Source organism: Microcaecilia unicolor, chromosome 4 (assembly GCF_901765095.1).
Source record: "Microcaecilia unicolor chromosome 4, aMicUni1.1, whole genome shotgun sequence".
In the NCBI taxonomy this organism is placed as follows: Eukaryota; Metazoa; Chordata; class Amphibia; order Gymnophiona; family Siphonopidae; genus Microcaecilia; species Microcaecilia unicolor.
This window is the reverse complement of record NC_044034.1, coordinates 27,119,538-27,146,529: the sequence shown is the minus strand read 5'-3', so window position 1 is coordinate 27,146,529 and position 26,992 is coordinate 27,119,538. Positions and strand designations below refer to the sequence as shown.

The 26,992-nt window shown below is 44.4% G+C and overlaps 1 protein-coding gene across 2 annotated transcripts in view; it reads right to left on the bottom strand.

Annotated features, from left to right (window-relative positions):
* Positions 1-26,992, bottom strand: part of CAPN5 (calpain 5) — a 252,563-nt gene that overhangs the window by 145,612 nt on the left and 79,959 nt on the right. Inside the window, exon 2 of one of the 2 annotated variants that reach the window (XM_030200063.1) lies at positions 12,148-12,327. In XM_030200063.1, coding sequence (XP_030055923.1) covers positions 12,148-12,312 — 165 coding nt within the window. In that variant the 5' untranslated portion in view covers positions 12,313-12,327. The remainder of the gene's footprint in view (positions 1-12,147; positions 12,328-26,992) is intronic. The other variant, XM_030200064.1, reaches the window with a different exon arrangement.

The following is a 26,992-nucleotide window of genomic DNA, read 5'->3' as shown; positions in this document are numbered from 1 at the left end:
CCTTCGATCTCATTTTATGTCCTCTAGTTCTACCGCCTTCCCCTCTCCGGAAAAGGTTCGTTTGCAGATTAATACCTTTCAAATATTTGAACGTCTGTATCATATCACCCCTGTTTCTTCTTTCCTCCAGGGTATACATGTGCAGGTCAGCAAGTCTCCTCATACGTCTTGTAACGCAAATCCCATACCATTCTCGTAGCTTTTCTTTGCACCCCTTCCATTTTTTCCTTATTGGCTCTTAGTTCTGAGCTAAGGCCTTCCCTCCCTCTGTGACCCTGGGGGTTGTGTGAGAGAGTCCCAATCTTCCTAGCGTACCTTTGTGATCAGCAGCTGTTCTAGGGGTTCATCCCTCCTGAATCTGTGATTCCATCAAAATTCTTCACCATTTTTCCATAGCATTATTCCCAACAATTGCCTTCCAATATCCCCACACTTTCCCCTTTGAGTGCTGCAGCTTTTCCTCAGCTGGGCTGAGGTTCTGGCCATCTGCTGGCCTCTGAGGTGGCTAGATATGGCCTCTATTTGCAGAAGGCAACAATTCTTTCCAGTATTCTCAGTGGAGGAGGGTAGTTAGTGGGGTCCCGCAGGGGTCTGTGCTGGGTCCGTTGCTTTTTAATGTATTTATAAATGACCTAGAGATGGGAATAACTAGTGAGGTAATTAAATTCGCCGATGACACAAAATTATTCAGGGTCGTCAAGTCGCAGGAGGAATGTGAACGATTACAGGAGGACCTTGCGAGACTGGGAGAATGGGCGTGCAAGTGGCAGATGAAGTTCAATGTTGACAAGTGCAAAGTGATGCATGTGGGTAAGAGGAACCCGAATTATAGCTACGTCTTGCAAGGTTCCGCGTTAGGAGTTACGGATCAAGAAAGGGATCTGGGTGTCGTCGTCGATGATACACTGAAACCTTCTGCTCAGTGTGCTGCTGCAGCTAGGAAAGCGAATAGAATGTTGGGTGTTATTAGGAAGGGTATGGAGTCCAGGTGTGCGGATGTTATAATGCCGTTGTATCGCTCCATGGTGCGACCGCACCTGGAGTATTGTGTTCAGTACTGGTCTCCGTATCTCAAAAAAGATATAGTAGAATTGGAAAAGGTACAGCGAAGGGCGACGAAAATGATAGTGGGGATGGGACGACTTTCCTATGAAGAGAGGCTGAGAAGGCTAGGGCTTTTCAGCTTGGAGAAGAGACGGCTGAGGGGAGATATGATAGAAGTGTATAAAATAATGAGTGGAATGGATCGGGTGGATGTGAAGCGACTGTTCACGCTATCCAAAAATACTAGGACTAGAGGGCATGAGTTGAAGCTACAGTGTGGTAAATTTAAAACGAATCGGAGAAAATTTTTCTTCACCCAACGTGTAATTAGACTCTGGAATTCGTTGCCGGAGAACGTGGTACGGGCGGTTAGCTTGACGGAGTTTAAAAAGGGGTTAGATAGATTCCTAAAGGACAAGTCCATAGACCGCTATTAAATGGACTTGGAAAAATTCCGCATTTTTAGGTATAACTTGTCTGGAATGTTTTTACGTTTGGGGAGCGTGCCAGGTGCCCTTGACCTGGATTGGCCACTGTCGGTGACAGGATGCTGGGCTAGATGGACCTTTGGTCTTTCCCAGTATGGCACTACTTATGTACTTATGTACAACTGAACTGTAAGTTGCTTTTCTTTGTTTGTTATGAGTGCTACATTAAAGAAGAATTTGATTAAAAATTGAGAGTTTGCTGGTAAAATTTATACTTGGGAATAGTTTAGCTGGCTGTTGAAGCTTTGTGACCCCACCTAGCCTAGAACTGCACAACAGTAATGGTGAAGAACGGCATGAAAAGGTAAAGGCAACAATTCTATACATTGATGCCAAGATGTAGGTGCCAAAATGGAGCACACTTTGCACCAATTCTGCAGTGGCTTCGGGGCATGGCTAAGCTGTTATGGAATACTAGCATGAAGGCAAGTTGGCGAACCAAAATTTAGGCACGCCCACTTACAGCAGGGTCAATGGCTGGTGAATGTTGGCATGCTTAAGTGCACCCTGCAATGCGCTCAAGTAGCATGTATTGCTTGGTGGCACATTCATGCTCTGCCCATATGTATGCCCCCCCCCTTGCATTTATGGGCTAAGCAATAATGGCATGTACTTTATTGAATAGCGCCTGGCACTCATGTGCTAAATGCCAATTACTGGCGTCAAAGATGCGCCTCAGTGTTAGTGCGTATTTTGTGCCAAAGATTATTGGGATAAGGGTGTGAATGCAAAAAGTGTTATCATTTTTGGACTTTTTTTTTTTTATTTTCAAACACTTTTTTGCTTCATTTTACACATCTGTGTTGTTAAAAAATATATATATTACGCACATTACAACTTTCAATCAACTTTAAGGACATTAATTCCTAGGTTAACAAGCACTAAATAATTTTAAGACTTGCCAGCAAACATTCATCCTTAAAACACAGCAAAATAAACTGAAACTAGGAGACTGCCTGTAGGACAGAGGTCCTCAAATCCAGCCCTTGAGGTCCACCACCCAGCCTGGTTTTTAGGATTTCCACAATGAATATGTATGAAAACTATCTGAACGCAATGGAAGCAGTGAATGCAAACACTTGTTGACCTGAACATGTATACCCTGGAGGAAAGGAGAAACAGGGGTGATATGATACAGACGTTCAAATATTTGAAAGGTATTAATCCGCAAACAAACCTTTTCTGTAGATGGGAAGGCGGTAGAACTAGAGGACATGAAATGAGATTGAAGGGGGGCAGACTCAAGAAAAATGTCAGGAAATATTTTTTCACGGAGAAAGTGGTGGATACTTGGAGTGCCCTCCTGCGGGAGGTGGTGGAGAGGAAAATGGTAACGGAATTCAAACATGAGTGGGAGAAACATAAAGGAATCCTGTTCAGAAGAAGGAATGGATCCTCAGGAGCTTAGCCGAGATTGGGTGGCAGAGCCGGTGGTGGGAGGCAGGGCTGGTGGTTGGGAGGCGAGGATAGTGCTGAGCAGACTTATACGGTCTGTGCCGGGGCTGGTGGTTGGGAGGCGGGGATAATGCTGGGCAGACTTATACGGTCTGTGCCAGAGCCGGTGGTGGGAGGCGGGGATAGTGCTGGGCAGACTTAAACGGTCTGTGCCCTGAAGAGGACAGGTACAAATGAAGGTAGGGTATACACAAAAAGTAGCACATATGAGTTTATCTTGTTGGGCAGACTGGATGGACCGTGCAGGTCTTTTTCTGCCGTCATCTACTATGTTACTATGTAAACAGATCTCATACATATTCACTGTGGAAATCCTGAAAACCAGATTGGGTTGTGGACCTCGACGACTGATTTGAGGATATCTGCTGTAGGGTCTGTGATAACCCCTTTCTTTTTATACAATCACGTTATACATTACCAACTGGATACAATGTAAACACCACTCGACTGGAGATACAGAAGTGGGGGGAGAGGACTGGAACATCCTGGGTCTGCTAGCCACTTTCCCAGTTCATATATGCTGTTTATTTGTGCTTCTGAAACAAAAGTCTCCCAGACAGAAATTTCTTCTCAGCTTTAACAATCCTGATCTGCAGAAATGTTTCACGTCCTTCTATACAAGCAAAACAATAATACATACAAAAGACTTCTCCATTTTTACTACACGCAAAGGACTGATCTGCTTTTTCCCCACCCCACCCTCCAATGAACAAAGACTTCTTTGTTCATTCTGGGTTTTAACTTTCTTGAATACAGATCTTGATGTCATTATTTCAAAATGCAAGTTTAGTTGGTCAAGTAGCTCCTGTCCTTTAAGCAGAAGGCGCAATGGGCTACTACGGCAATTGACTTGACGGGTCAGTTACATTGATTCTAAATGCACTGGGGCAGGGGAGGGGGGGTACAGCAAGATCATTTTTCCTTTTAGTACGGACCATATCAAATATGAGATTCTCAAGTAGGCGTTTTGCTTCCCACAAAACACTAGCTTTGTTGTTCAATCCCTGTGGCTTCTCTCAGTGTCTCAGCTGCCAATGTCAGTACCAGTCAGTAACCAACTATGTTCATTCAATTTCAGTACAAGATGTTTCATAATGTCACAGCAGTACGAGGCTGCTGGAGCTGGAAAAAAAAAATCATGGGATGGGACAAAGGAAAGAGAATAATTTATTACTGCATAACTTCTATGACTTTACAGGGCCAGGTTTTGATGCAGCAGACACCCCCCAATCTACACTGCTGAATTTTGGCATCAAAAAATTATAGATAGCATGCGAGTATCCAAAGAGGAGTCATTCTTGTCCCAGGTTCAACAAACCAGGCCAGCAATAAAATCAGAGCAGAGTCTGAGCCGGCTCAGAAAACCCTGTCGGCTGTCGCACTCCCCATTTATTAGACCAGGGATTAGCAGAGGAATTAAATAACACTGTAGAATCATCATCATTAAACTACAACCACAAACCAGACAACCAACAAGCCACAAAATGATTTTCTAGCTGACTTTCAAATCGCATGGCAGTAAAAAAATGCCACTAGTCTGACTAAGAAGGGTCATTAAAAGTGTTCATTTCGACTTGATTTCGAGCCTGACTTCACAGCCTCCGAGCAGTGCGTGCCACTTTTCAGTGGTCAAACATTGGGCCCATACTTAAGGGGAGGGAAAAGGGATGGGATTTGATATACAATAATACCTCGGTTTTCGTTGACTTCGGTTATTGTCCGTTTCGGTTTTCGTCCATTTTTTCCGAGAAAACTTTGTCTCGGATTCCGTCGGCGTGCCCACGTGACCTCGCTGCTAATTTTGCGAAAACAAAGGGCGACCCACGCGTTCTCCTGCTCAGTGTGGCGTTGTTTCTCGTTGTGTGAGCATCACCCTGCGCGTCTAGCCAAACAATTCCATATGGAAATAATTGCCTCGGTTTTCGCCGGTTTCGGCCATTGTGACGAAAACTGAGGTATCACTGTACCACCTTTCTGTGGTTACAATCAAAGCAGTTTACATATTATGTACAGGTACTTATTTTGTACCTGGGGCAATGGAGGGTTAACTAACTTGCCCAGAGTCCAGAGGAGGGAATCGAACCCAGTTGCCCAGGTTCTCAGGCCGCTGCACTAACCATTAGGCTACTTCTCCACTCAGAAGATTTTGGAAGGAGCTATCCTCTGTGTCCCTGATTGTGTTTCACTGCTACAATGACTGGGTGAGTCTAGTGAAAGAGAAAACAAATCCCTGAATAATGGGGCCCGAGCAGTCAGCGTTTTCTAACATCTCCGGAAGCCACACCCAACAGACTGATTTTGAATATGCATGAGACAGACCTGCATATATTGAACACCCAACACATGCAACGCTCTCTCATGCATATTCATTGTGGCAATCCTGAAAAACCCAACTGGATGGCTGTGCTTTCTGGAGAGTGTTGGGAAACATTGCAATACAGCAGTGGCATTCCTAGGGGGGCTGACACCCGGGGCGGATCACCGATGCGCCCCACCCCCCCGGGTGCAGCGCGACCCCCCCCCCCCCTCGGCGAAAGGACACCCCCGGCTGCACGCCGCTGGTGGTGGTGGTGGTGGGGGGGGGGGGGGTGCTGCACGCCTGTCCGCTTCGTTCGTTTCCATGCTCCCTCTGCCCCGGAACAGAGGGAGCACAGAACGAACGTAACGGACAGGCGCGCGACACCCCCCAGCGGTGTGCACCTGGGGCGGACCGCCCCCACCGCCCCCCCTTGGTACACCACTGCAATACAGGCCAATTCCAATGGAGCTGGAAGCCCCAAAGAAGCAGGAAGAGAATGCACCCCCCCCCCCCAAAACAAAAAAATGTGCGCATTCCAAAATCACAGTATATCAAGCATAATAAATAAATAAATAAATGAGACAACCCTTGGCCACCCAACAGCTGGTCACTTAGGATTAGATTCTACATATCACGCCTAAAAAAAATCAGCGTCAAAACAAAATACGCCTAGGCGCATTCTATAAAGTACGCCTAAATTTAGGTGGACCTTATAGAAGAAGCCTAAATTTCCACACGGTTTATAGAATACGCCAAGCGCCCATCTGTGCGACTAAATTTACTTGTGGGCAGTTACGCCAAGTAAAATTTGGTGTAAATGCCAACATCTAAATTACGCGGGGACAGGGTAAATTCTATAACGCCCAGCATAGATTTTAGAAATGCGCGTTCCACGCCCATGGGTATGCCCCCTTTTCAACTAAGCAATTTAGAATTTACGTGCATCACCTTATAGAAAATACTTGGTTCTGCACGTAAATTCTAGTTAATGCCAAGTGTAAATTGCTCAAGTGGCGATTATGAGCGCTGATTGGCTTGTTAAGTAATTCATTTGTTCATGCAAATCCAGGATACGACTGGATTTGTGAGTGCAACTTAAGTTGCGCTATACAGAAATCAGAGGTTAGTGCTTAACATTCAGCAACTGTAACTACAGTACAGACTCAATTATCCGGCTTTCGCTAATCTGACCATCCGGCATATCCAACAAATTCCTTGGTCATGTCATCATGTTGCTGTTAAAACGTGTGCAGGTTCTCTTCCTGTTTTCCGACTTCACATGCTGCTGATAAGTGCAGGATGCAAAGAACAAATCCTAAAGAAACTTCAGACCGCACAAAACACGGCTGCAAGACTCATCTTCGGAAAAACATGATTTGAAAGCACAAAACCCCTTCGCGAAAAACTACACTGGCTCCCAATCAAAGAATGCATTGCCTTCAAAATCTGTACTATGGTTCATAAAATCATATACGGTGAAGCATCGGATTACAAGACAGACCTAATCGACCTACCAGCCAGAAACTCATTCGTAAAAACATGAATGTACCTAAACCTACACTACCCAAGCTGCAAAGGCCTCAACTACAAATCAACTTACGCATCCAGTTTTTCCTATATCAGCACACAACTATGGAACACACTACACGACCATCTACACTTCAGAAAGACACTCAAGACCCACCTGTTTAAAAAGGCATACCCTACAGATTACTACTACTAATATTTAGCATTTTTATAGCGCTACCAAGCGTAAGCAGCGCTGCACAAACATAGAAGAAAGACAGTCCCTGCTTAAAGAGCTTACAATCTAATAGACAAAAAATAAAGCAAGCAAATCAATTAATGTGTGGAGGAGAGAGGAGAGGAGGGTAGGTGGAGGCGAGTGGTTACAAGTCAAAAGCAATGTTAAAGAGGTGGGCTTTCAATCTAGATTTAAAGATAGTAACATAGTAGATGACGGCAGAAAAAGACCTGCACGGTCCATCCAGTCTGCCCAAGAAGATAAATTCATATGTGCTACTTTATTTGTACTGTCCTCTTCAGGGCACAGACCGTGTAAGTCTGGCCAGCCCTATCTCTGCCTCCCAGCCACCAGTCCTGCCTCCCACCACCAGCTCTGGCACAAACTGTATAAGTCTGCCCAGCACTATCCCTGCCTCAGGAGAGGGGAGAGGTGACTAAGTGGGAGGCCAGCAAGAAGCAGATTGCAGTAGTCTAAACAAGAGGTGACAAGGGTGTGGATGAGGGTTCTGGTAGAGTGCTCGGAAAAAAAGGGGTGGATTTTACGGATGTTGTAAAGAAAGAAACGACAGGTCTTGGCAATCTGCTGGATATGAGTAGAGAAGGAGAGAGAGGAGTCAAAGATGACCCCAAGGTTACGAGCTGAGGAGACAGGGAGAATGAGAGAGCCATCAATGGAAATAGAAAACGGGGGGAGCGGGGAGGTGGGTTTGGGGGGAAAAATGAGAAGCTCGGTTTTGGTCATGTTTAATTTCAGGTGGCGTTGAGACATCCAGACAGCAATGTCAGACAAGCACGCTGAAACCTTGGTTTGGATGCAAGGTGAGATATCAGGGGTAGAAAGGTAGATTTGGGAGTCATCAGCATACAGATGGTAGAAAAAGCCATGGGATGAGATTAATGAACCAAGGGAAGAAGTTTAGATAGAAAAGAGGAGGGGACCAAGAACAGAACCCTGCGGTACGCCGACAGGCAGAGGGATGGAAGTAGAAGAGGATCCACCAGAGTGAACACTGAAGGTGCGGAGGGAGAGGTAGGAAGAGAACCAGGAAAGGACAGAGCCCTGGAATCCAAGTGAGGACAGGGTATCGAGGAGTATGCTGTTATCAACAGTGTCAAAAGCGGCGGAAAGATCAAGAAGAATGAGGATGGACTAGAGACCTCTGGATTTAGCCAGTAATAGGTCATTGGAGACTTTAGTAAGCGCAGATCCAACATAAATGCCTGATCTCTGCGACACAACAACGCAAAAGTTCGTAATGGCCATCACTGAACTCTTCCGTCGAACGATTCCTCTATGTGGTCCTACCACTTGAACCTTACCCTATCACAACTTCCACCTTGTATTTGTCTACACCGGAGTCTGCAACTGCTCTCCGGCACTATGTAAACCACATTGAACCTACAAAGAGGTGGGAAAATGTGGGGTACAAATGTAACAAATAAATAAATAAACAATACTGTATTTTAAATACAGTAACCTCTTAAAGGGCACAAAAAATATGGTATCATTGTTTTCTGTATTATCCGACTTTTCACTTATCTGACAACAGCCCGGTCTCATTTACTTTGGATAATTGAGACAGTACTGTACTATCAAATCAGGCAGTGGACCAATCACTAGGGCCATGACGGGGAGGCACTAGTGAACATAAGAACATAACAATAGCCTTACTGGGTCAGACCAATGGTCCATCTAGCCCAGCATCCTGTTTCCAACAGTGGCCAATCCAGGTTGCAAGTACCTGGCAGAAACCCAATTAGAAGCAACATTCCATGCTACCAATTCCATGGCAAGCAGTGGCTTCCCCATGTCTGCCGCAATAGCAGACTATGGACTTTTCCTCCAGGAACTTGTCCAAACCTTCTTTAAACCCAGATACGTTAATCACTATTAGCACATCCTCTGGCAGAGTTCCAGAGCTTGACTATTTGTTGAGTGAAAAATATTTCCTCCTATTTGTTTTAAAAGTGCTTCCGTGTAACTTTATTTAGTGTCCCTTAGTCTTTGTACTTTTTGAAAGAGTAAAAAAAAGAAAAAAATCGATTCACTTCTACTCATTCTACACCACTCAGGATTTTATAGACCTCGATCATATCCCCTCAGCCATCTCGTTTCGAAGCTAAAGAACCCTAGCCTCTTTAGCCTTTCATCATACGAGAGGAGTTCCATCCCCTTTATCGTTTTGGTCACTCTTCTTTGAAGCTTTTCGAATTTCACTATATCTTTTTTGAGATACAGCAACCAGAACTGAACGCAATACTCAAGGTGAAGTTGCACCATGGAGTGCTACAGAGGCATTATAGTATTCTCGGACTTATTTATCATCCTTTTCCTAATAATTCCTAGCATCCTGTTTGCTTTTTTGGCCACTGCAGCACACTGGGTAAATAATTTCAGCATATTGTCTATATCACCACCTAGATCTTTTTCTTGGGTGCTGACCCCCAAGGTGGACCCTAAAATCAGGTAACTATGATTCGGATTCTTCTTCTCAAAGTGCATTATTTTGCATTTGTCCGTATTAAATTTCATCTGCCATTTGGATGCACAGTCTTCCAATTTCCTAAGTCTTCCTGCAATAGTGCAACAGGATGGTGGCAGACCCAGGAGCCAAATGTCAAACGCAAAATAAAGAAAATTTGTACAAAAAATATTATCTAGATAGTTAAAAGAAATCTAGGGAAATATTTTTCTGCTTATGCTTAAGAATTTTAGCTAGCACTAAATTTCCTGCAATTATTTCCATCCCTGCCCAAATGTCATTCCATCAGAGAAAAATGCCTTGGAAAATACAATCATAACTCAGAAAAATCCCTTCAGTTAAGGGAGAATTAATTACTCTATCATCACAGTATGCCTCCACAAGTCCATCAGAAAGATTCTGGCAGTAAATTTTTCCCTCAACAAAACACACACACAAAGCCCAAGGCGCGGGGGGGGGGGGGGGGTGTGTAATTTAATTAACAGGGTGCTTATGTGAAACACATGCCTGTTTTTTTTTAAAGGCTCTATCTACAAATATGTCTCTAGAAACAACGCTAAGAAAGCATAGACATCGGACCATCAGAGATGTCACTCAGGAGTTAAAAAATAAATAAATAATAACTTTCACCAACAATAATCATCATAAGTCCAATGATAAAAATCTAAAACTAAAAACCGATCTAATATCTACCTTTTGTTTCTTATTTTAAATAAAACTAAGTACTCCTATTTTAAACATAGGTATATCCAAACTATATTTAAAAGATGTAACATAAGAAAAATAGAAGTGGATGTTATCATTGGACTTATGCCAATTATGATGATCATTCCTCGGTGAAAGCTGTTTTACTCCCAAGTGACATCTCTAATGGTCTGATGGATATGATTAGATAGTGTAGGTTTCTAAATATTTTATAAAGTAACATAGGCCCCTATGTGCCTTTATAAAATACACTCTCCGCACAATAACCCAAGTGAAATTCATGCATAAAAAATATACAGTTGCTCTGAACATGTTAACATTTGCATGTTCCCTATGTACGTACATATTTTTACATGAATAAACAGATCTTACCAAGTAACAACGAACGCTGAAAGATCACCTCCATGGATACCGGAATGCGGAGTTCCTCAAGGATCTCCCCTCTCCCCAACTCTTTTCAACTTAATGATGACTCCATTAGCCAAACTTTTAGCCAATCAAAACCTTAACCCATACATATATGCAGACGATGTCACAATCTACACCCCGTTCAAACGTGACCTAAATGAAATCACCAACGAGATCAACCAAAGCCTCCAAATCATGCACACCTGGGCAGACTCATTCCAGCTAAAACTCAATGCAGAAAAAACTCAATGCCTAGTACTTACCTCCCAGTACAACACAAATAACCACACCATACTGCACTCTTCCCATTTCAGAAAATCTGAAGATTCTTGGAGTCACTATCGATCGAAACCTCACACTTGACACTCACGTGAAGAATACAACGAAAAAGATGTTTTCCTCGATGTGGAAACTCTAAAGAGTGAAACCTTTCTTCCCGAGAAACATTTTCCGCACCCTGGTACAGTCAATGGTAATAAGTCATCTGGACTACTGTAACACGTTGTACGCTGGCTGCAAAGAGCAGACTATTAAAAAACTCCAAACAGCTCAGAATACCGTAGCCAGACGCATATTTGGAAATACTAAATACGAAAATGCGAAACCCTTAAGAGAGAAACTACACTGGCTCCCTCTCAAGGAACGCATTGAGTTTAAGATCTGCACGACCGTACACAAAATCATACTCGCAGATGCCCCACTTTACATGTTAAACCTAGTGGACCTGCCACCCAGAAATGCCAAAAGATCAGCCCGCAAATTCCTCAATCTGAACTTCCCCAGCTGTAAAGGACTTAAATATAAGCAGGCATACGCTGCTACCTTCTCGTACAGAAGTACACAGCTATGGAACGCACTACCCACAGCCTTGAAAACCATAGACAATCTAACCAACTTTCGCAAATCTTTGAAGACACATCTCTTCAACAAAGCTTACAAAAAGAACCCTTAATGACTTAATTCCACCCAACCCACTCAAGGATTAAAATACACCTCTTACACTTACCTCTCTAATTCCTCATACATCTTCTGATTACTACCGATTGTATGATCCTGTCATGACTTTGTCATAACAACACTCTGAAGCCACATTGAGCCTGCAAATAGGTGGGATAATGTGGGGTACAAATGCAGTAAATAATAATAATAATATTTGGTTTGTATTTCTCTCACAGGGCTATCAGAAGCCAAGCTGTCTGTGATGTTTGCGTTTTCACTTTTTGGTTTGTCTTGTTGTTTCCTCAATAAACAGATTTGGAATAAAAAAAAAACAAACCTATGAATATATTGCAACTCTACCCAACTTATGCTCCCCTACTCTTACGTACATATTATATAAAAGTGCGCGTGACTTTGGAATGCATATTGTACACTTGTAAAGCCCCAGACAACGTTTGTAAGTGCCCATTCCACATGCCAATCATGCCTTACGAAAGGAAAATGCTTTGTAACATTATAAGATGAGTTAACGGGCATTTTCTGACCAATGACATGACTGACAGATTTCAGAGGTGCTCACCTTTGGGCGTTTCCATTGTACACCTTGCATTCTCTGGGACTTATAGAAGAGGGAGTCATCATTGGCTGGGAACTCGGGGTCCTCGAAGAGTACCCTCTTCCGCTGGCATTCCTTCTTCAGAGCAGAGTACTGCTGGTTTTCAAACGGCTTCACTGACGAGAACATCCTTCAGAGCAACTACTGCGAAAAAGCAAACCACAAGAGCCGGATCAATCACTGGTGGGACTATGGATGTTTAGGCATTTCTAGGGCAGACTGGGGGCGGAGAGCATTCTGGTCACGCTAGCTCAGTCAACAAGCTCAATTAAAGACTTATTTAAACATTACCATGGGAAATGCCCATGCAGAACTGCAAGGAACACAACTTCAGAATTTGTGCTTGCTTGCTTCAAGGCAACATGAAAAGGACTTGCATAAAGAGCCCAGGTATCAATATAAGATGTCAGTTTGATGGCATGATCTGCAAAATCCACACTTCTGTAGTGCCTGTCTGTCTTCAACATAGCTTGAAAGGCTGGTACAAGCCCTGGAATTCTGAAACTCTCTCACATTCCATTGGAATTGAGGACGTTTTATTTTTCTGAACTTTTTAAGCATTATTACATTGAGATTTTTTTTGAAGATCTTGTACATGTTTGAATAAATAGTTCAAGTAGAGATATTCAAAGTCTGTTACATGTATCAGCCTCCTTTTCACATTATATAAGACTGTCTGGTCAATTAACATCGCCTTCTTATAGGTATCTCAGTGATCAATATAAAACATCTCCCTGTCGTACAGTTTCTGATGTCTGACTGATGATACAAGGATGGGGTACAAAATGCTAACGATACCCTCAAAAGCCATTTGGTAAACAGACACTTTGAATTAAGAACTTTGTGTTACCAGTCATACTAGAACGCCTACATTTTCTATCCAATATGATCCCATTTTAACATTTCAGATTTGATGTAACCTCAATGATCAAAACAAACCTGTAGACCGCCACTCATCCATAAGTACAAAAGTATTGCCATACTAGGACCAGGGGCATAGCCAGAATTCGGCAGGAGGGGGGTCCAGAGCCTGAGGTGAGGGGCACAGTTTAGCCCGTCTCCCCCAGCTGCTGACCCCCCACCCGCCCGCCGCTGACACCCCCTGCTACCGCCGCCCTCCCCCGTCACCGCCAACAGGTACTTTTGCTGGCGGGGGTCCCCAAACCCCGCCAGCTGAAGTCTTCTTCAGCACCGGTCGACTCTGGCGCCTTCGCTGATGATCTGTTTCTGACTCCTGACGTCCTGCACGGGGCTACATACAGGAAGTGCACGCTGGACGTCAGAAGTCAGAAACAGATCATCAGCGAAGGCGCCGGAGTCGACCGGCGCTAAAGAAGACTTCGGCTGGTGGGGGGTTGGGGATCCCCACCAGCAAAGGTACCTGGCGGTGGCAGCGGGGAGATTGGCGGGGGGGGGGGGGGGGGTCAAAAGTAGAGGAGACCAGGACTTAATGTGTGGGAGCCCATGTCCCCACCTACCTAAGCCCCTGACTAGGACAGACCGAAGGTCTATCATGCCCAGTATCCTGCTTCCAACAGTGGCCAATCCAGGTCACAAGTACCTGGCAAGATCCCCAAAAAGTACATGCTGCTTATCCTAGAAATAAGCAGTGGATTTTCCCCATGTCCACCTTAATAACGTCTTATGGGCTTTTCTTTTAGGAAGCTACAAACCTTTTTTAAACCCCACTAAGCTAACTGCTTTTACTACATTCTCTGACAAAGAATGCCAGAGTTTAATTACATGTATATTGAAGAAATATTTTCTTCGATTCATTTTCCATTTACTACTTTGTAGCTTCATTGCGTGCCCCCCTAGTCCTAGTATTTCTGGAAAGAGTAAACAAGCGATACACATCTGCCCGTTCCACTCCATTCATTCTTTGATAGACCTCTATCCTATCTCCCCTCAGCCGTCTTTTCTCCAAGCTGAAGAGCCCTAGCCGCTTTAGCCTTCCCTCGTAGGGAAGCTGTCCAAAGGGAAAAAGCAGAGTTAGTGTCGACAGCAGTCTGTGCAGGATCGGAGTTGCCGTACTCACAGGCCCAGATCCTCTGCACAAGTGCTGGGTCTAACAGGGAACCAATGCAGGAGGCAGATGGGGTCCAGAGAGAAGGGAGGCAGAGAGCAGCCATGTTTTTTGGGACCTTATGTAGGGTCACAACCTACAGTTGGTAAACACTGCCACAGTGCTTTCCAAGTCCAGTCCTAGAGTACCCCTTGCCAGTCAGGTTTTCAGGATATCCACAATGTATGCATCTGGTGAACTGTGTTGCCAATTTGCATAACAGCATTTAGCATGCGCTGATCATGTACATGTGTGAATGTTAAATTCATGAACGGAATTACTAGCATTCCCAATCTTGATGCACAAATGGTATTTCCAATCTAACAGTCAGATCTTCAGTTTACAAATCAATCAGTTTACCATTTGATGTGAAAACAATACGCGATCTAATCATCTTTCGGACATCACTGAAGACTTCTCTCTTCAACAAAGCATACTCCAACGATCCATCATAAGAATTGTAACGCATTAACGCTTTTATCTATTATTCCGACTATGACCTCTTCATACTGATTGCTTAATTCTATGTCACCCATGTTCTTTATGTAATACTAATTGTATCTTTTACTCTGGAATGGCGACTGCCATGACAGAACAATGTAAGCCACATTGAGCCTGCAAATTGGTGGGAAAATGTGGGATACAAATGCACCAAATTAATAAAATAAATTAAAAGGTAAATTAAAAATATTGGAAAAGAACACCACATCAAGATAGGAAAGGAAAAGCACACTAGAGAAAACATTAATAAAACAAATGATATATATACATTTATAGCCAGGCATTGGTATATAACCACAGGTGGAAAGTCCCAAGTAATGACCTGAAGATGTACCTTCAAATGCTATAGTGACGAAACGGGTTTTCAATAATGTTTGCAACTTTTTATAAGATAGCTCAGAACGAACAATTAACGGAAGATGGTTCAATAAGGAGGGGCCAACAAAGAAAAAGGCACTTTAACAAGTGGGTTGATAATATGCACTCTTTGGGCCTGGTACCATCAGGACACGATCATTCAACAAACACAAAAGATGGGGAAGTGTTTATGGAATGATTAGCTTTGACAGGTAAGACTGAATTCCACCAGGTTAACCCCTAAAAATAAGGGCCAAGATTTCGAAACAAATACGGTCCTCCACCGGTAACCAATGGAATTGATGAAGCAATAGTATAATATGGTGCTAAGATTATAGAATGAGGGGTATGGTTCTACAAAAATCTGAACCCTAGAACGTCAAACGGAAGCCGTCTAAAGCTTGCACAGTTTTGGTGCAACAGCGTGGGAAGGGTGTGTGTTAACTGTGCTAACCAAAGAGTAAGACTTTAGCACGGAAATGTGTATACTGCATTATCTGCTAAGCTATAAAATAACAAACCAAGCTTGAAGAAAGCATTTATACAGTGGGTGTGCAGGGCAAACATTTTCATTTTGTTTAACTTTGTGTGTCATTGTGAAGATTTTTCGTTTTGTTTTTTTTAATTATCATTTTGGGGGCAATGTCCTTACTAGGGTGTACCCTTTGCAAAGAGTGCGCACCTTTAATGACACGGGGGATCAGGGGCGTAGCTATGTGGGGCCACGGGGGCATGGGCCCCCGTAGATTTGCCCCTGCCCCCCCTTGCCAACAAACCCCTTCGACCCCCCTCCCGTCGTCGGGTACCTTTGTTGGCGGGGGTCCCCAACCCCTGCCCGCTGAAGTCCTCCTCTCTGGCGCGGCCGCGCTGTTGATCTGCAAGGCTTCTGTTTTCTGTGAGTCTGATGTCCTGCATGTTGTACGTTGTACGTGCAGGACGTCAGACTCACAGAAACAGAAGCCTTGCAGATCAGCAACATGGCCGAGCCGGAGAAGAGGACTTCGGCTGGCGGGGGTGGGGACCCCCGCCAGCAAAGGTACCCGACGGCGGTGGGGGAGGACAGCGGGAGCTGTTTTTTCTAAAAAAAGAGAAAGAGAGGAAGGAAGGAAGGGAGGGAGGGGGGGCTGCCTAAAAAAGTCACAATTTTAATGCAGGGGGGAGCGTGGAGCAGCATCGACCTCGGGCGGGGGGGGGGGGGGGCCAAGGCCGTCCATAAAGGACGTCCATAGGCACTTTTGTTTTTTAAATGTACCGACTGTTTAACGTACTGACGTACCGAAGGAATAGAAAATGCAAGTGAGCTACAACGAGCAGCTCATTTGTAGTCCTATTCCTTGATGCATGCCCTTCCCTTACCGATTCGTTAAGGAAAACGGAAAGGGAAGGGATCTAACGAATTTTTAGTGCATCTTCCCCTCAGTGTCATTGTCAGAGCAGGAGTGGTGTAGGTGGGCTCTTAGAATTAAGTTGGTTCATTAGGGTAAGCTTGCTTGAAAAAAAATGGGACTTTAACATTTTCCTGAATGGTAAATAGCTGTTAATTGCTTGGATAGGTCTTGGGAGAACATTCCAAAGTTGACTACCCAGAAAGGAGAAAGTGGATGCATAGTAGGTTGATACCTTTGCAGTTGGGAAGGTGTAGATTGAGATACTTTCGTGATGACATTGATCTGTTTCTAATTGGAAGGTCTATCAAGTTGTTCATACAGCTAGGGGATTCTCCTGATATGATCTTATGGATCACTGTATGGACCTTGAAGTCTATTCTCTCTTTGATGGGGAGCCAGTGAAGCTTCTCTCGTGCACCTATACATTTCTATGGGTGCATTTACGTGCGTTAAAAACGCTAACGCACCCATAGCGCCGCTTAGTAAACATAGGCATTTAATTCTACAACGTTTGAGAATATGACAAAGTCACCCAACATGGCCATGTTTCGGCCACTATTCGGGCTGCATCAGGGGCAAAAAGTACTGTTAAAATGAAATCAGTATTAGTAAAACAACATAAAATGTAGGCATCATATCAAAACATATATAGCTAAAAGACAGAAAGAATAACTTAAAATAACAATCCAAATCATATGAAGACCTACCTTTGTGATGGAGCTTACTCCTCTGCTACTTGACCTCCTGCAGTCCCCCGCCCTTTTTTCCTACTGATTCCCACCCTCCCCCAACGCTACCTTACTCTCTGCTGTCCTAGAATTACAATGTTATTCTTTTCCTGTATGTTGTAAGCCAACATGGAGCCTGCTTTAGTGGGATTGTGTGGGGTATAAGTGTTCACAATAAATAAATAAATGTACGTAAAAAGAATTGCATCAAAATTCATGAGATTTGGCTGCTCATTTTCAAAGCACATCATAGATCTACAAAGTTCCATAGTAAACATATGTAACCTTGTAAATCTATGTTCTTTGCAAATGAGCCTCAAATTATACTACAATAATTTTATTTTATTTATTTTTATTTTAGTTACATTTGTACCCCACACTTTTTCCCACTCATGGCAGGCTCAATGCTGCAGGCAAAGGAGGGTTAAGTGACTTGCCCAGAGTCACAAGGAGCTGCCTGTGCCGGGAATCAAACTCAGTTCCCCAGGACCAAAGTCCACCACCCTAACCACTAGGCCACTCCTCCACTGTTGCTACTATTTACATAAGTACATAAGTAGTGCAAGACGTCAGACTCACAGAAACAGAAGCCTGCGCAGCCTTCTACATGGAATGTTGCTAGTGGAATAGCAACATTCCATGTAGAATCTCCAATAGTAGCAACATTCCATGTAGAATCTCCAATAGTATCTATTTTATTTTTGTTACATTTGTACCTCGCACTTTCCCACTCATGGCAGGCTCAATGCAGCTTACATGGGGCAATGGAGGGTTAAGTGACTTGCCCAGTGTCACAAGGAGCTGCCTGTGCCTGAAGTGGGAATCGAACTCAGTTCCTCAGGACCAAAGTCCACCACCCTAACCACTAGGCCACTCCTCCACTGTTGCTACTAGTTGAGATTCTACATGGAATGTTGCTATTCCACGTAGAAGTCGGCCCTTGCAGATCACCAATGTGGCCGCGCAGGCTTCTGCTTCTGTGAGTCTGACGTCCTGCACGTACGTGCAGGACGTCAGACTCAGAGAAACAGAAGCCTGCGCAGCCTTCTACATGGAATGTTGCTAGTGGAATAGCTAGTAGAATCTCCAATAGTAGCAACATTCCATGTAGAATCATCAATAGTATCTATTTTATTTTTGTTACATTTGTACCCTGCGCTTTCCCACTCATGGCAGGCTCAATGCGGCTTACATGGGGCAATGGAGGGTTAAGTGACTTGCCCAGTGTCACAAGGAGCTGCCTGTGCCTGAAGTGGGAATCGAACTCAGTTCCTCAGGACCAAAGTCCACCACCCTAACCACTAGGCCACTCCTCCACTGTTGCTACTAGTTGAGATTCTACATGGAATGTTGCTATTCCACGTAGAAGTCGGCCCTTGCAGATCACCAATGTGGCCGCGCAGGCTTTTGCTTCTGTGAGTCTGACGTCCTGCACGTACGTGCAGGACGTCAGACTCAGAGAAACAGAAGCCTGTGCAGCCTTCTACATGGAATGTTGCTAGTGGAATAGCAACATTCCATGTAGAATCTCCAATAGTAGCAACATTCCATGTAGAATCTCCAATAGTATCTATTTTATTTTTGTTACATTTGTACCCCGCACTTTCCCACTCATGGCAGGCTCAATGCGGCTTACATGGGGCAATGGAGGGTTAAGTGACTTGCCCAGAGTCACAAGGAGCTGCCTGTGCCTGAAGTGGGACTCGAACTCAATTCCTCAGTTCCCCAGGACCAAAGTCCACCACCCTAACCACTAGGCCACTCCAAAAACACCCACTGAATCAGGACTAGAGACCAATACAGAGGTTAAAAATAGAAGAATATCCAGTGTTTCAGAAAATAGAAAAAAAAAAAAGTTTGAAATTTCTATGAGACCAACCCTTGTAATAATTAAAACAAATACTGCTATTTCTCTAGTCTGAGCTGGGCAACATAAATTTCTGCTTTATTCTCCTACATTCGTGTTCCTGCAGAAGAAGTACCAACCCTTAATGTGCCTCTAACATTATAAAATGGCTCCAAGTCACAAGACAAAGTCAACCCCACCATATTTTGTCCTGGTGCATGCTGGAACCTGTAGTTCTCGATTTTCCAAAGGAAAAAAAAAAGCTGAACTACAGTGCATCTCCACACTTGTACAAAAGGAAACCTGGCTCAGCCACTCTCCTCGTGTCACAGAGTCAACTAAAGGCAATCTTTTTTTTATTGTGAAAGGTCTCACGCGCTGGGGGTTGTGAATGTATCTATATATACAGCTGAAACATTTTCATTGCATATGAACACCCCACCCACGTCCAGGAGGTAGTGAATCACTGAAGCCTGAGGCAAAAGCGATTTATTAAGATGTATTTACCACCTTTTTGAAGGAATTAACTCAAGGCAGTGTACAGCAAGAATAAAGTCAAACATAAGCAACAGACAATTATAGAAGTAAAAATATTCAAACAATACAAAGTATGCAACTTCAACACAATAAAACAGAGTGGCCCAGTGGTTAGGGTGGTGGACTTTGGTCCTGAGGAACTGAGTTTGATTCCCACTTCAGGCACAGGCAGCTCCTTGTGACTCTGGGCAAGTCACTTAACCCTCCATTGCCCCATGTAAGTCACATTGAGCCTGCCATGAGTGGGAAAGCGCGGGGTACAAATATAACAAAAATAAAATAGAAACTATTGGAGATTCTACATGGAATGTTGCTACTATTGGAGATTCTACATGGAATGTTGCTATTCCACTAGCAACATTCCATGTAGAAGGCTGCGCAGGCTTCTGTTTCTGTGAGTCTGATGTCCTGCACGTACGTGCAGGACGTCAGACTCACAGAAGCCTGCGCGGCCACATTGGTGATCTGCAAGGGCCGACTTCTACATGGAATGTTGCTAGTGGAACAGCAACATTCCATGTAGGATCTCAAATATTAGCAACAGTGGAGGAGTGGCCTAGTGGTTAGGGAGGGTGTTGGACTTTGGTTCTGGGGAACTGAGGAACTGAGTTTGATTCCCACTTCAGGCACAGGCAGCTCCTTGTGACTCTGGGCAAGTCACTTAACCCTCCATTGCCCCAGGTACAAATAAGTACCTGTATATAATATGTAAGTCGCATTGAGCCTGCCATGAGTGGGAAAGCACAGGGTACAAATGTAACAAAAATAAAATAGAAACTATTGGAGATTCTACATGGAATGTTGCTACTATTGGAGATTCTATTGCTATTCCACTAGCAACATTCCATGTAGAAGGCTGCGCAGGCTTCTGTTTCTGTGAGTCTGACATCCTGCACGTACATGCAGGACGTCAGACTCACAGAAGCAGAAGCCTGCGCGGCCACATTGATGATCTGCAAGGGCCAGGCACAGGCAGCTCCTTGTGACTCTGGGCAAGTCACTTAACCCTCCATTGCCCCACGTAACCCGCATTGAGCCTGCCATGAGTGGGAAAGCGCAGGGTACAAATGTAACAAAAAAAAAAAAAAAAAGAGAGAACATGAGAGAGATTTGAATCCCTCAAAGAAAAATAATGTACACTTCAAACCTTTTTTTCAGAGGCAAGAACGTTCTAAACAAGAAGTCGTGATATAAAGTTCCGAGGGGTAGATTCAGAAGGACCCTCAGAAAATATGAAGGATGTATAGAACGAGTTCACTGATGAGGCAAAACCAGTAACAAAATTCAAGAAAGCTTGCAAGAAGCACAGAGGATTTTTTTTTAAGTATATACCGCCTAGACCTAAGCGGTTTACAATTTTCTTTTTTCAGGATCCCAAGCTGCAACACAGTATAAATAAGTCAGGGATGAACCAGGAACTACAGTACTGCACCAAGAGTAAAATAGGTCAGATAAAGCTAATGATCCTCATTTTGGCATCATTTTCTACATTTCTATGAGTAGAGGAGTGTGGTAGCCGTGTTAGTCCACTCTTAAGGTTATCAATAGAAATCAAACAAAATAAAACATGGAAAAAAAAATAAGATGATACCTTTTTTATTGGACATAATATATTTCTTGATTAGCTTTCGAAGGTTGCCCTTCTTCCTCAGATCGGAAATAAGCAAATGTGCTAGCTGACAGTGTATATAAGTGAAAACATTCAAGCATTACTATGACAGTCTGACAGGGTGGGAGGAGGGGGGTGGGTAGGAGGTATGCATGGGGACATCAAGGATCTGGGGTTCCTAGCCCATTATAAACCATAAAGCTATATTTCTCTGTTGATCACCCCACCCCTCACCTATCCACACCCATCCTGTTAGAATATCAATGAAATGCTTTGATGTCCCCATGCATACCTCCTATCCACCCCCATCCTCCCACCCTGTCAGACTGTCATAGTAATGCTTGAATGTTTTCACTTATATACACTGTCAGCTAGCACATTTGCTTATTTCCGATCTGACGAAGAAGGGCAACCTTCGAAAGCTAATCAAGAAATGTATTAAGTTATGTCCAATAAAAAAGGTATCATCTTATTTTCTTTTCCATGTTTTATTTTGTTTGATTTCTATAGATTCTACATGGAATGTTGCTATTCCACTAGCAACATTCCATGTAGAAGTCAGCCCTTGCAGATCACCAATGTGGCCGCGCAGGCTTCTGCTTCTGTGAGTCTGACGTCCTGCACGTACGTGCAGGACGTCAGACTCACAGAAACAGAAGCCTGCGCAGCTTTCTACATGGAATGTTGCTAGTGGAATAGCAACATTCCATGTAGAATCTCCAATAGTAGCAACATTCCATGTAGAATCTCCAATAGTAGCAACATTCCATGTAGAATCTCCAATGGTATCTATTTTACTGTCATAGTAATGCTTGAATGTTTTCACTTATATACACTGTCAGCTAGCACATTTGCTTATTTCCGATCTGAGGAAGAAGGGCAACCTTCGAAAGCTAATCAAGAAATATATTATGTCCAATAAAAAAGGTATCATCTTATTTTCTTTTCCATGTTTTATTTTGATTTCTATTGATAAACTACATTTCTATGATATGAGCTGCTCAATGCAGATGATAACAGTGTCACAAGTTTCTGTCACAGTCTGAGTCACAATTAAACACAGCCCTGCTCGGAGCAACCTTTGGAAAGTCCACAGTTTTACAGTGCCCTATTCTCTTTAGACAAAAGCACAATAATTTGTCATTGAGAATAAAATATCCTGTAGGGTTCTCGCTCTTTTTTTCTTACTTTCTGCACAATCTTTCCCAGTAAATGTTCCCGTTGACAGTTCTTTAAATCTTCAAACCATCTCATTTAGTGAAAGTACAAAGAAGTCAAAGGATGTTCGTTCCCAGACGTATGAAGAGAGACTTGCTGACCTGAACATGTATACCCTGGAGGAAAGGAGGAACAGGGGTGATATGATACAGATGCTCAAATATTTGAAAGGTATTAATCCGCAAACGAATCTTTTCCGGAGATGGGAAGGCGGTAGAACGAGAGGACATGAAATGAGATTGAAGGGGGGCAGACTCAGGAAAGATGTCAGGAAGTATTTTTTCACGGAGAGGGTGGTGGACGCTTGGAATGCCCTCCCGCGGGAGGTGGTGGAGATGAAAACGGTAACGGAGTTCAAACATGCGTGGGATATGCATAAAGGAATCCTGTGCAGAAGGAATGGATCCTCAGAAGCTTAGCTGAAATTGGGTGGCGGAGCAGTTGGGGGAAAGAGGGGGTGGTGGTTGGGAGGCGAGGATAGGGGAGGGCAGACTTATACGGTCTGTACCAGAGCCGGTGATGGGAGGCGGGACTGGTGGTTGGGAGGCGGGAAATACTGCTGGGCAGACTTATGCGGTCTGTGCCGTAAGAGGGGTTGGTGGTTGGGAGGCTAGGATAGGGGAGGGCAGACTTATACGGTCTGTACCAGAGCCGGTGATGGGAGGCGGGACTGGTGGTTGGGAGGCGGGAAATACTGCTGGGCAGACTTATGCGGGCTGTGCCGTAAGAGGGGTTTGTGGTTGGGAGGCTAGGATAGGGGAGGGCAGACTTATACGGTCTGTACCAGAGCCGGTGATGGGAGGCGGGACTGGTGGTTGGGAGGCGGGAAATACTGCTGGGCAGACTTATGCGGTCTGTGCCGTAAGAGGGGTTGGTGGTTGGGAGGCTAGGATAGGGGAGGGCAGACTTATACGGTCTGTACCAGAGCCGGTGATGGGAGGCGGGACTGGTGGTTGGGAGGCGGAAAATACTGCTGGGCAGACTTATGCGGGCTGTGCCGTAAGAGGGGTTTGTGGTTGGGAGGCTAGGATAGGGGAGGGCAGACTTATACGGTCTGTACCAGAGCCGGTGATGGGAGGCGAGACTGGTGGTTGGGAGGCGGGGAATAGTGCTGGGCAGACTTATACGGTCTGTGCCGTAAGAGGGGTTGGTGGTTGGGAGGCTAGGATAGGGGAGGGCAGACTTATACGGTCTGTACCAGAGCCGGTGATGGGAGGCGGGAAATACTGCTGGGCAGACTTATGCGGTCTGTGCCGTAAGAGGGGTTGGTGGTTGGGAGGCTAGGATAGGGGAGGGCAGACTTATACGGTCTGTACCAGAGCCGGTGATGGGAGGCGGGACTGGTGGTTGGGAGGCGGGGAATAGTGCTGGGCAGACTTATACGGTCTGTGCCGTAAGAGGGGTTGGTGGTTGGGAGGCGACGATAGGGGAGGGCAGACTTATACGGTCTGTACCAGAGTCGGTGATGGGAGGCGGGACTGGTGGTTGGGAGGCGGGAAATACTGCTGGGCAGACTTATACGGTCTGCGCCCTGAAAAGGACAGGTACAAATTCAAGGTAAGGTATACACATATGAGTTTGTCTTGGGCAGACTGGATGGACCATGCAGGTCTTTTTCTGCCATCATCTACTATGTTACTATGTATGTTACATTGTTCTTCTAGTAACAACTGTACATACAGGCTTCAGGAAATCTAGACTACCCCAACTTGACATTTCGTCCTTTAGATTGTAAGCTCTTCTGAGCAGGGACCGTCCTTAGTTGTTAATTTGTACAGCGCTGCGTAACCCTAGCAGCGCTCTAGAAATGTTAAGTAGAAGTAGTAGTGATCTATCCAACAGGCACAACCAGGCCTCAGCTATCATGACCTGAGACAAGACCACTCATTTTTTTTTTTGTTACATTTGTACCCTGCGCTTTCCCACTCATGGCAGGCTCAATGCGGCTTACATGGGGCAATGGAGGGTTAAGTGACTTGCCCAGAGTCACAAGGAGCTGCCTGTGCCTGAAGTGGGAATCGAACTCAGTTCCTCAGTTCCCCAGGACCAAAGTCCACCACCCTAACCACTAGGCCACTCCTCCACTCATTGTACTATCCACTGAATTTTATTTTCTCTGTTTTTGTTTGTTTGTTTGTTTTAACATCATGAAAAAAAATTGCATAGCCCAGTGGTCCCCATACCTGGTCCTGGAGGCACCCCAGTCAGTCAGGTTTTCGGGGAATCCACAATGAATATTCACGAGAGAGATTTGCATGCAGTGGAGTCAGTGCATGCAAATCTCTCTCATGAATATTCATTGTGGATATCCCAAAAACACCTGTCTGGCTGGGGTGCCTCCGGGACCAGGTTTGGGAACCACTGCCATAGCCTATTTCCCAAATACTTGATTAACCCTGAGAATTTTGAAGACCCAGAAATTTTGCAGAGGTCAGATTATCTTGACGAACTACATAACGCAATCATATGCAGCTGGACATTGACCTGACTCCTGGAAATTATCCCAGAGGTTTCACCCACGTAGGCGTGTTCAAGAGAAGCGTGCAGGTGGAGTCACAATTTAGACTCTTTCCCTCTGGATTCTATATATCAAAATGAAATTTCAGCATGGAAGTTGAAGCGTATTCCAGAACAATGCGCATAACCTAATTGGATAGCAAGCCAATCAGCGCTAATTGCCAATTAAGCAATTAACATTAATTGGCATTCATTAGAATTTACACACAGAATTGTCTAAGCGAATACTATAACGTACTGCGGGTAAATTCTAAGTCACACAGTTGAAAAGGGGGCGTTGTTATAGAATACGCCTGGTCCATGCCTAATTTAGATGGGACCCGGACCAGTTTCGATTGGGTGTTTTGATCTCTCCCTCTCCCCCTCTCTCGTTGTTTAAGTACATAAGCACCGCTATACTGGGACCAAGGGTCCATCAAGCCCAGCATCCTGTCTCCGACAGTGGCCAATCCAGGCTTCAAGAACCCGGCAACCCCCCCCCCCCCCCCCAAAAAAAAAAATATATATATAATGTTCAATGGACTTTTCCCTCAGGAATCTGTCCAAACCCCCTTTAAATTCCGTAAGGCCAGCTGCTGTCACTACATTCTCCGGCAATGAGTTCCAGAGTCTAACTACACGCAGAGTAAAGAAAAACTTTCTCCTATTTGTTTTAAATCTACCGTATTCTAGCTTCATCTTGTGTCCCCTGGTTTTGTTGTTGTTTGAAAGTGTAACCAAACGCTTCACATCTGTCCGCTCTACTCCGCTCATTATCTTGTAGACTTCTATCCTATCACCCCTCAGCCGCCTTTTCTCCAAGCTGAAGAGCCCTAACCTTCTCAGCCCTTCCTCATAGGGAAGTCATTCCATTCCCTTTATCATTTTCGTTTGGTGCTTCACCATTGTTTTTCAAGGTATTGCTTCCTTCTAGTATGGTGAAAGAGATCTGAATTGTGCTATTTTGTCTAGTATTCTATAAGACACCTATGTACCTTATAGTTAACATGGAACCTGTTATAAAACTTCTTTCCACATGTATTACCCTGACCATGTGTGAACAAATTCTGTCATGTTAATAAAGATTCCTGACTCTGGAGGGAGGTGGTGAGCTGAAACTAGCATCAGTGGTGCCTCTCTCTCAGCCTCCCCCAACACGCTGATGCTTTTCCATGTTACAGAGGACAAGCACAGAGGTGGCCATTTCTGCCTCCTAGAGGCAGAAAGGAGGATTACATCATAACCGAGGTGTGCAGCCATTGCAGTTTCCTCTTCCTGTCACTCCTGAATCTTTCTAGCAAGAAACACGCACACCAGTTACCACGCTGTGTTTAAGAGACTTAGAAGACAAATTACTTTTTTCTTGGAATATGGCTTAAAAAAAAAAAAGAGGCAAGACATGAAGAATCTGCTTACTGTATACACAGAGAAGGTTAATCCGGGCTGACGGAATATGAAAAGGAAAAACAGATGTGCCAAAGGAAACACAGACAAATGGAAAGGCTGAAAGTTCAAAAAGGCATTTCAGTTTGGACAATACCAATTATAAATTACATAGGAAGTTGTGAAAACCATCTCTGAAGAAACAGAAAAATGATGGTAAATTGAGGTCACATTCAGGCTCATTTTCAAAAGAGAAGGACACCCATCTTGCGACACAAATCGGAAGATGGGCGTCCTTCTCACAGAGTCGCCCAAATCGGCATAATCGAAAGCCGATTTTGGGCGTCCAACTGCTTTCCATTGCGGGGACGACCAAAGTTCACAGGGGCATGTTGGAGGCGTAGCGAAGGCGGGACTTGGGCGTGCCTAACACATGGACGTCCTCGATCCATAATGGAACAAAAAAGGGTGTCCATGACGAGCACTTGGACGACTTTACCTGGTCCTGTTATTCTTACGACCAAGGCACAAAAAGGTGCCCGATGACCACCGGAGAGAATCGGGGATCACTTCCCCTTACTCCCCCAGTGGTCACTAACCCCCTCCCACCCTCAAAAAACATATTAAAAATATTTTGTGCCAGCCTCAAATGTCATACTCAGGTCCATCACAGCAGTATGC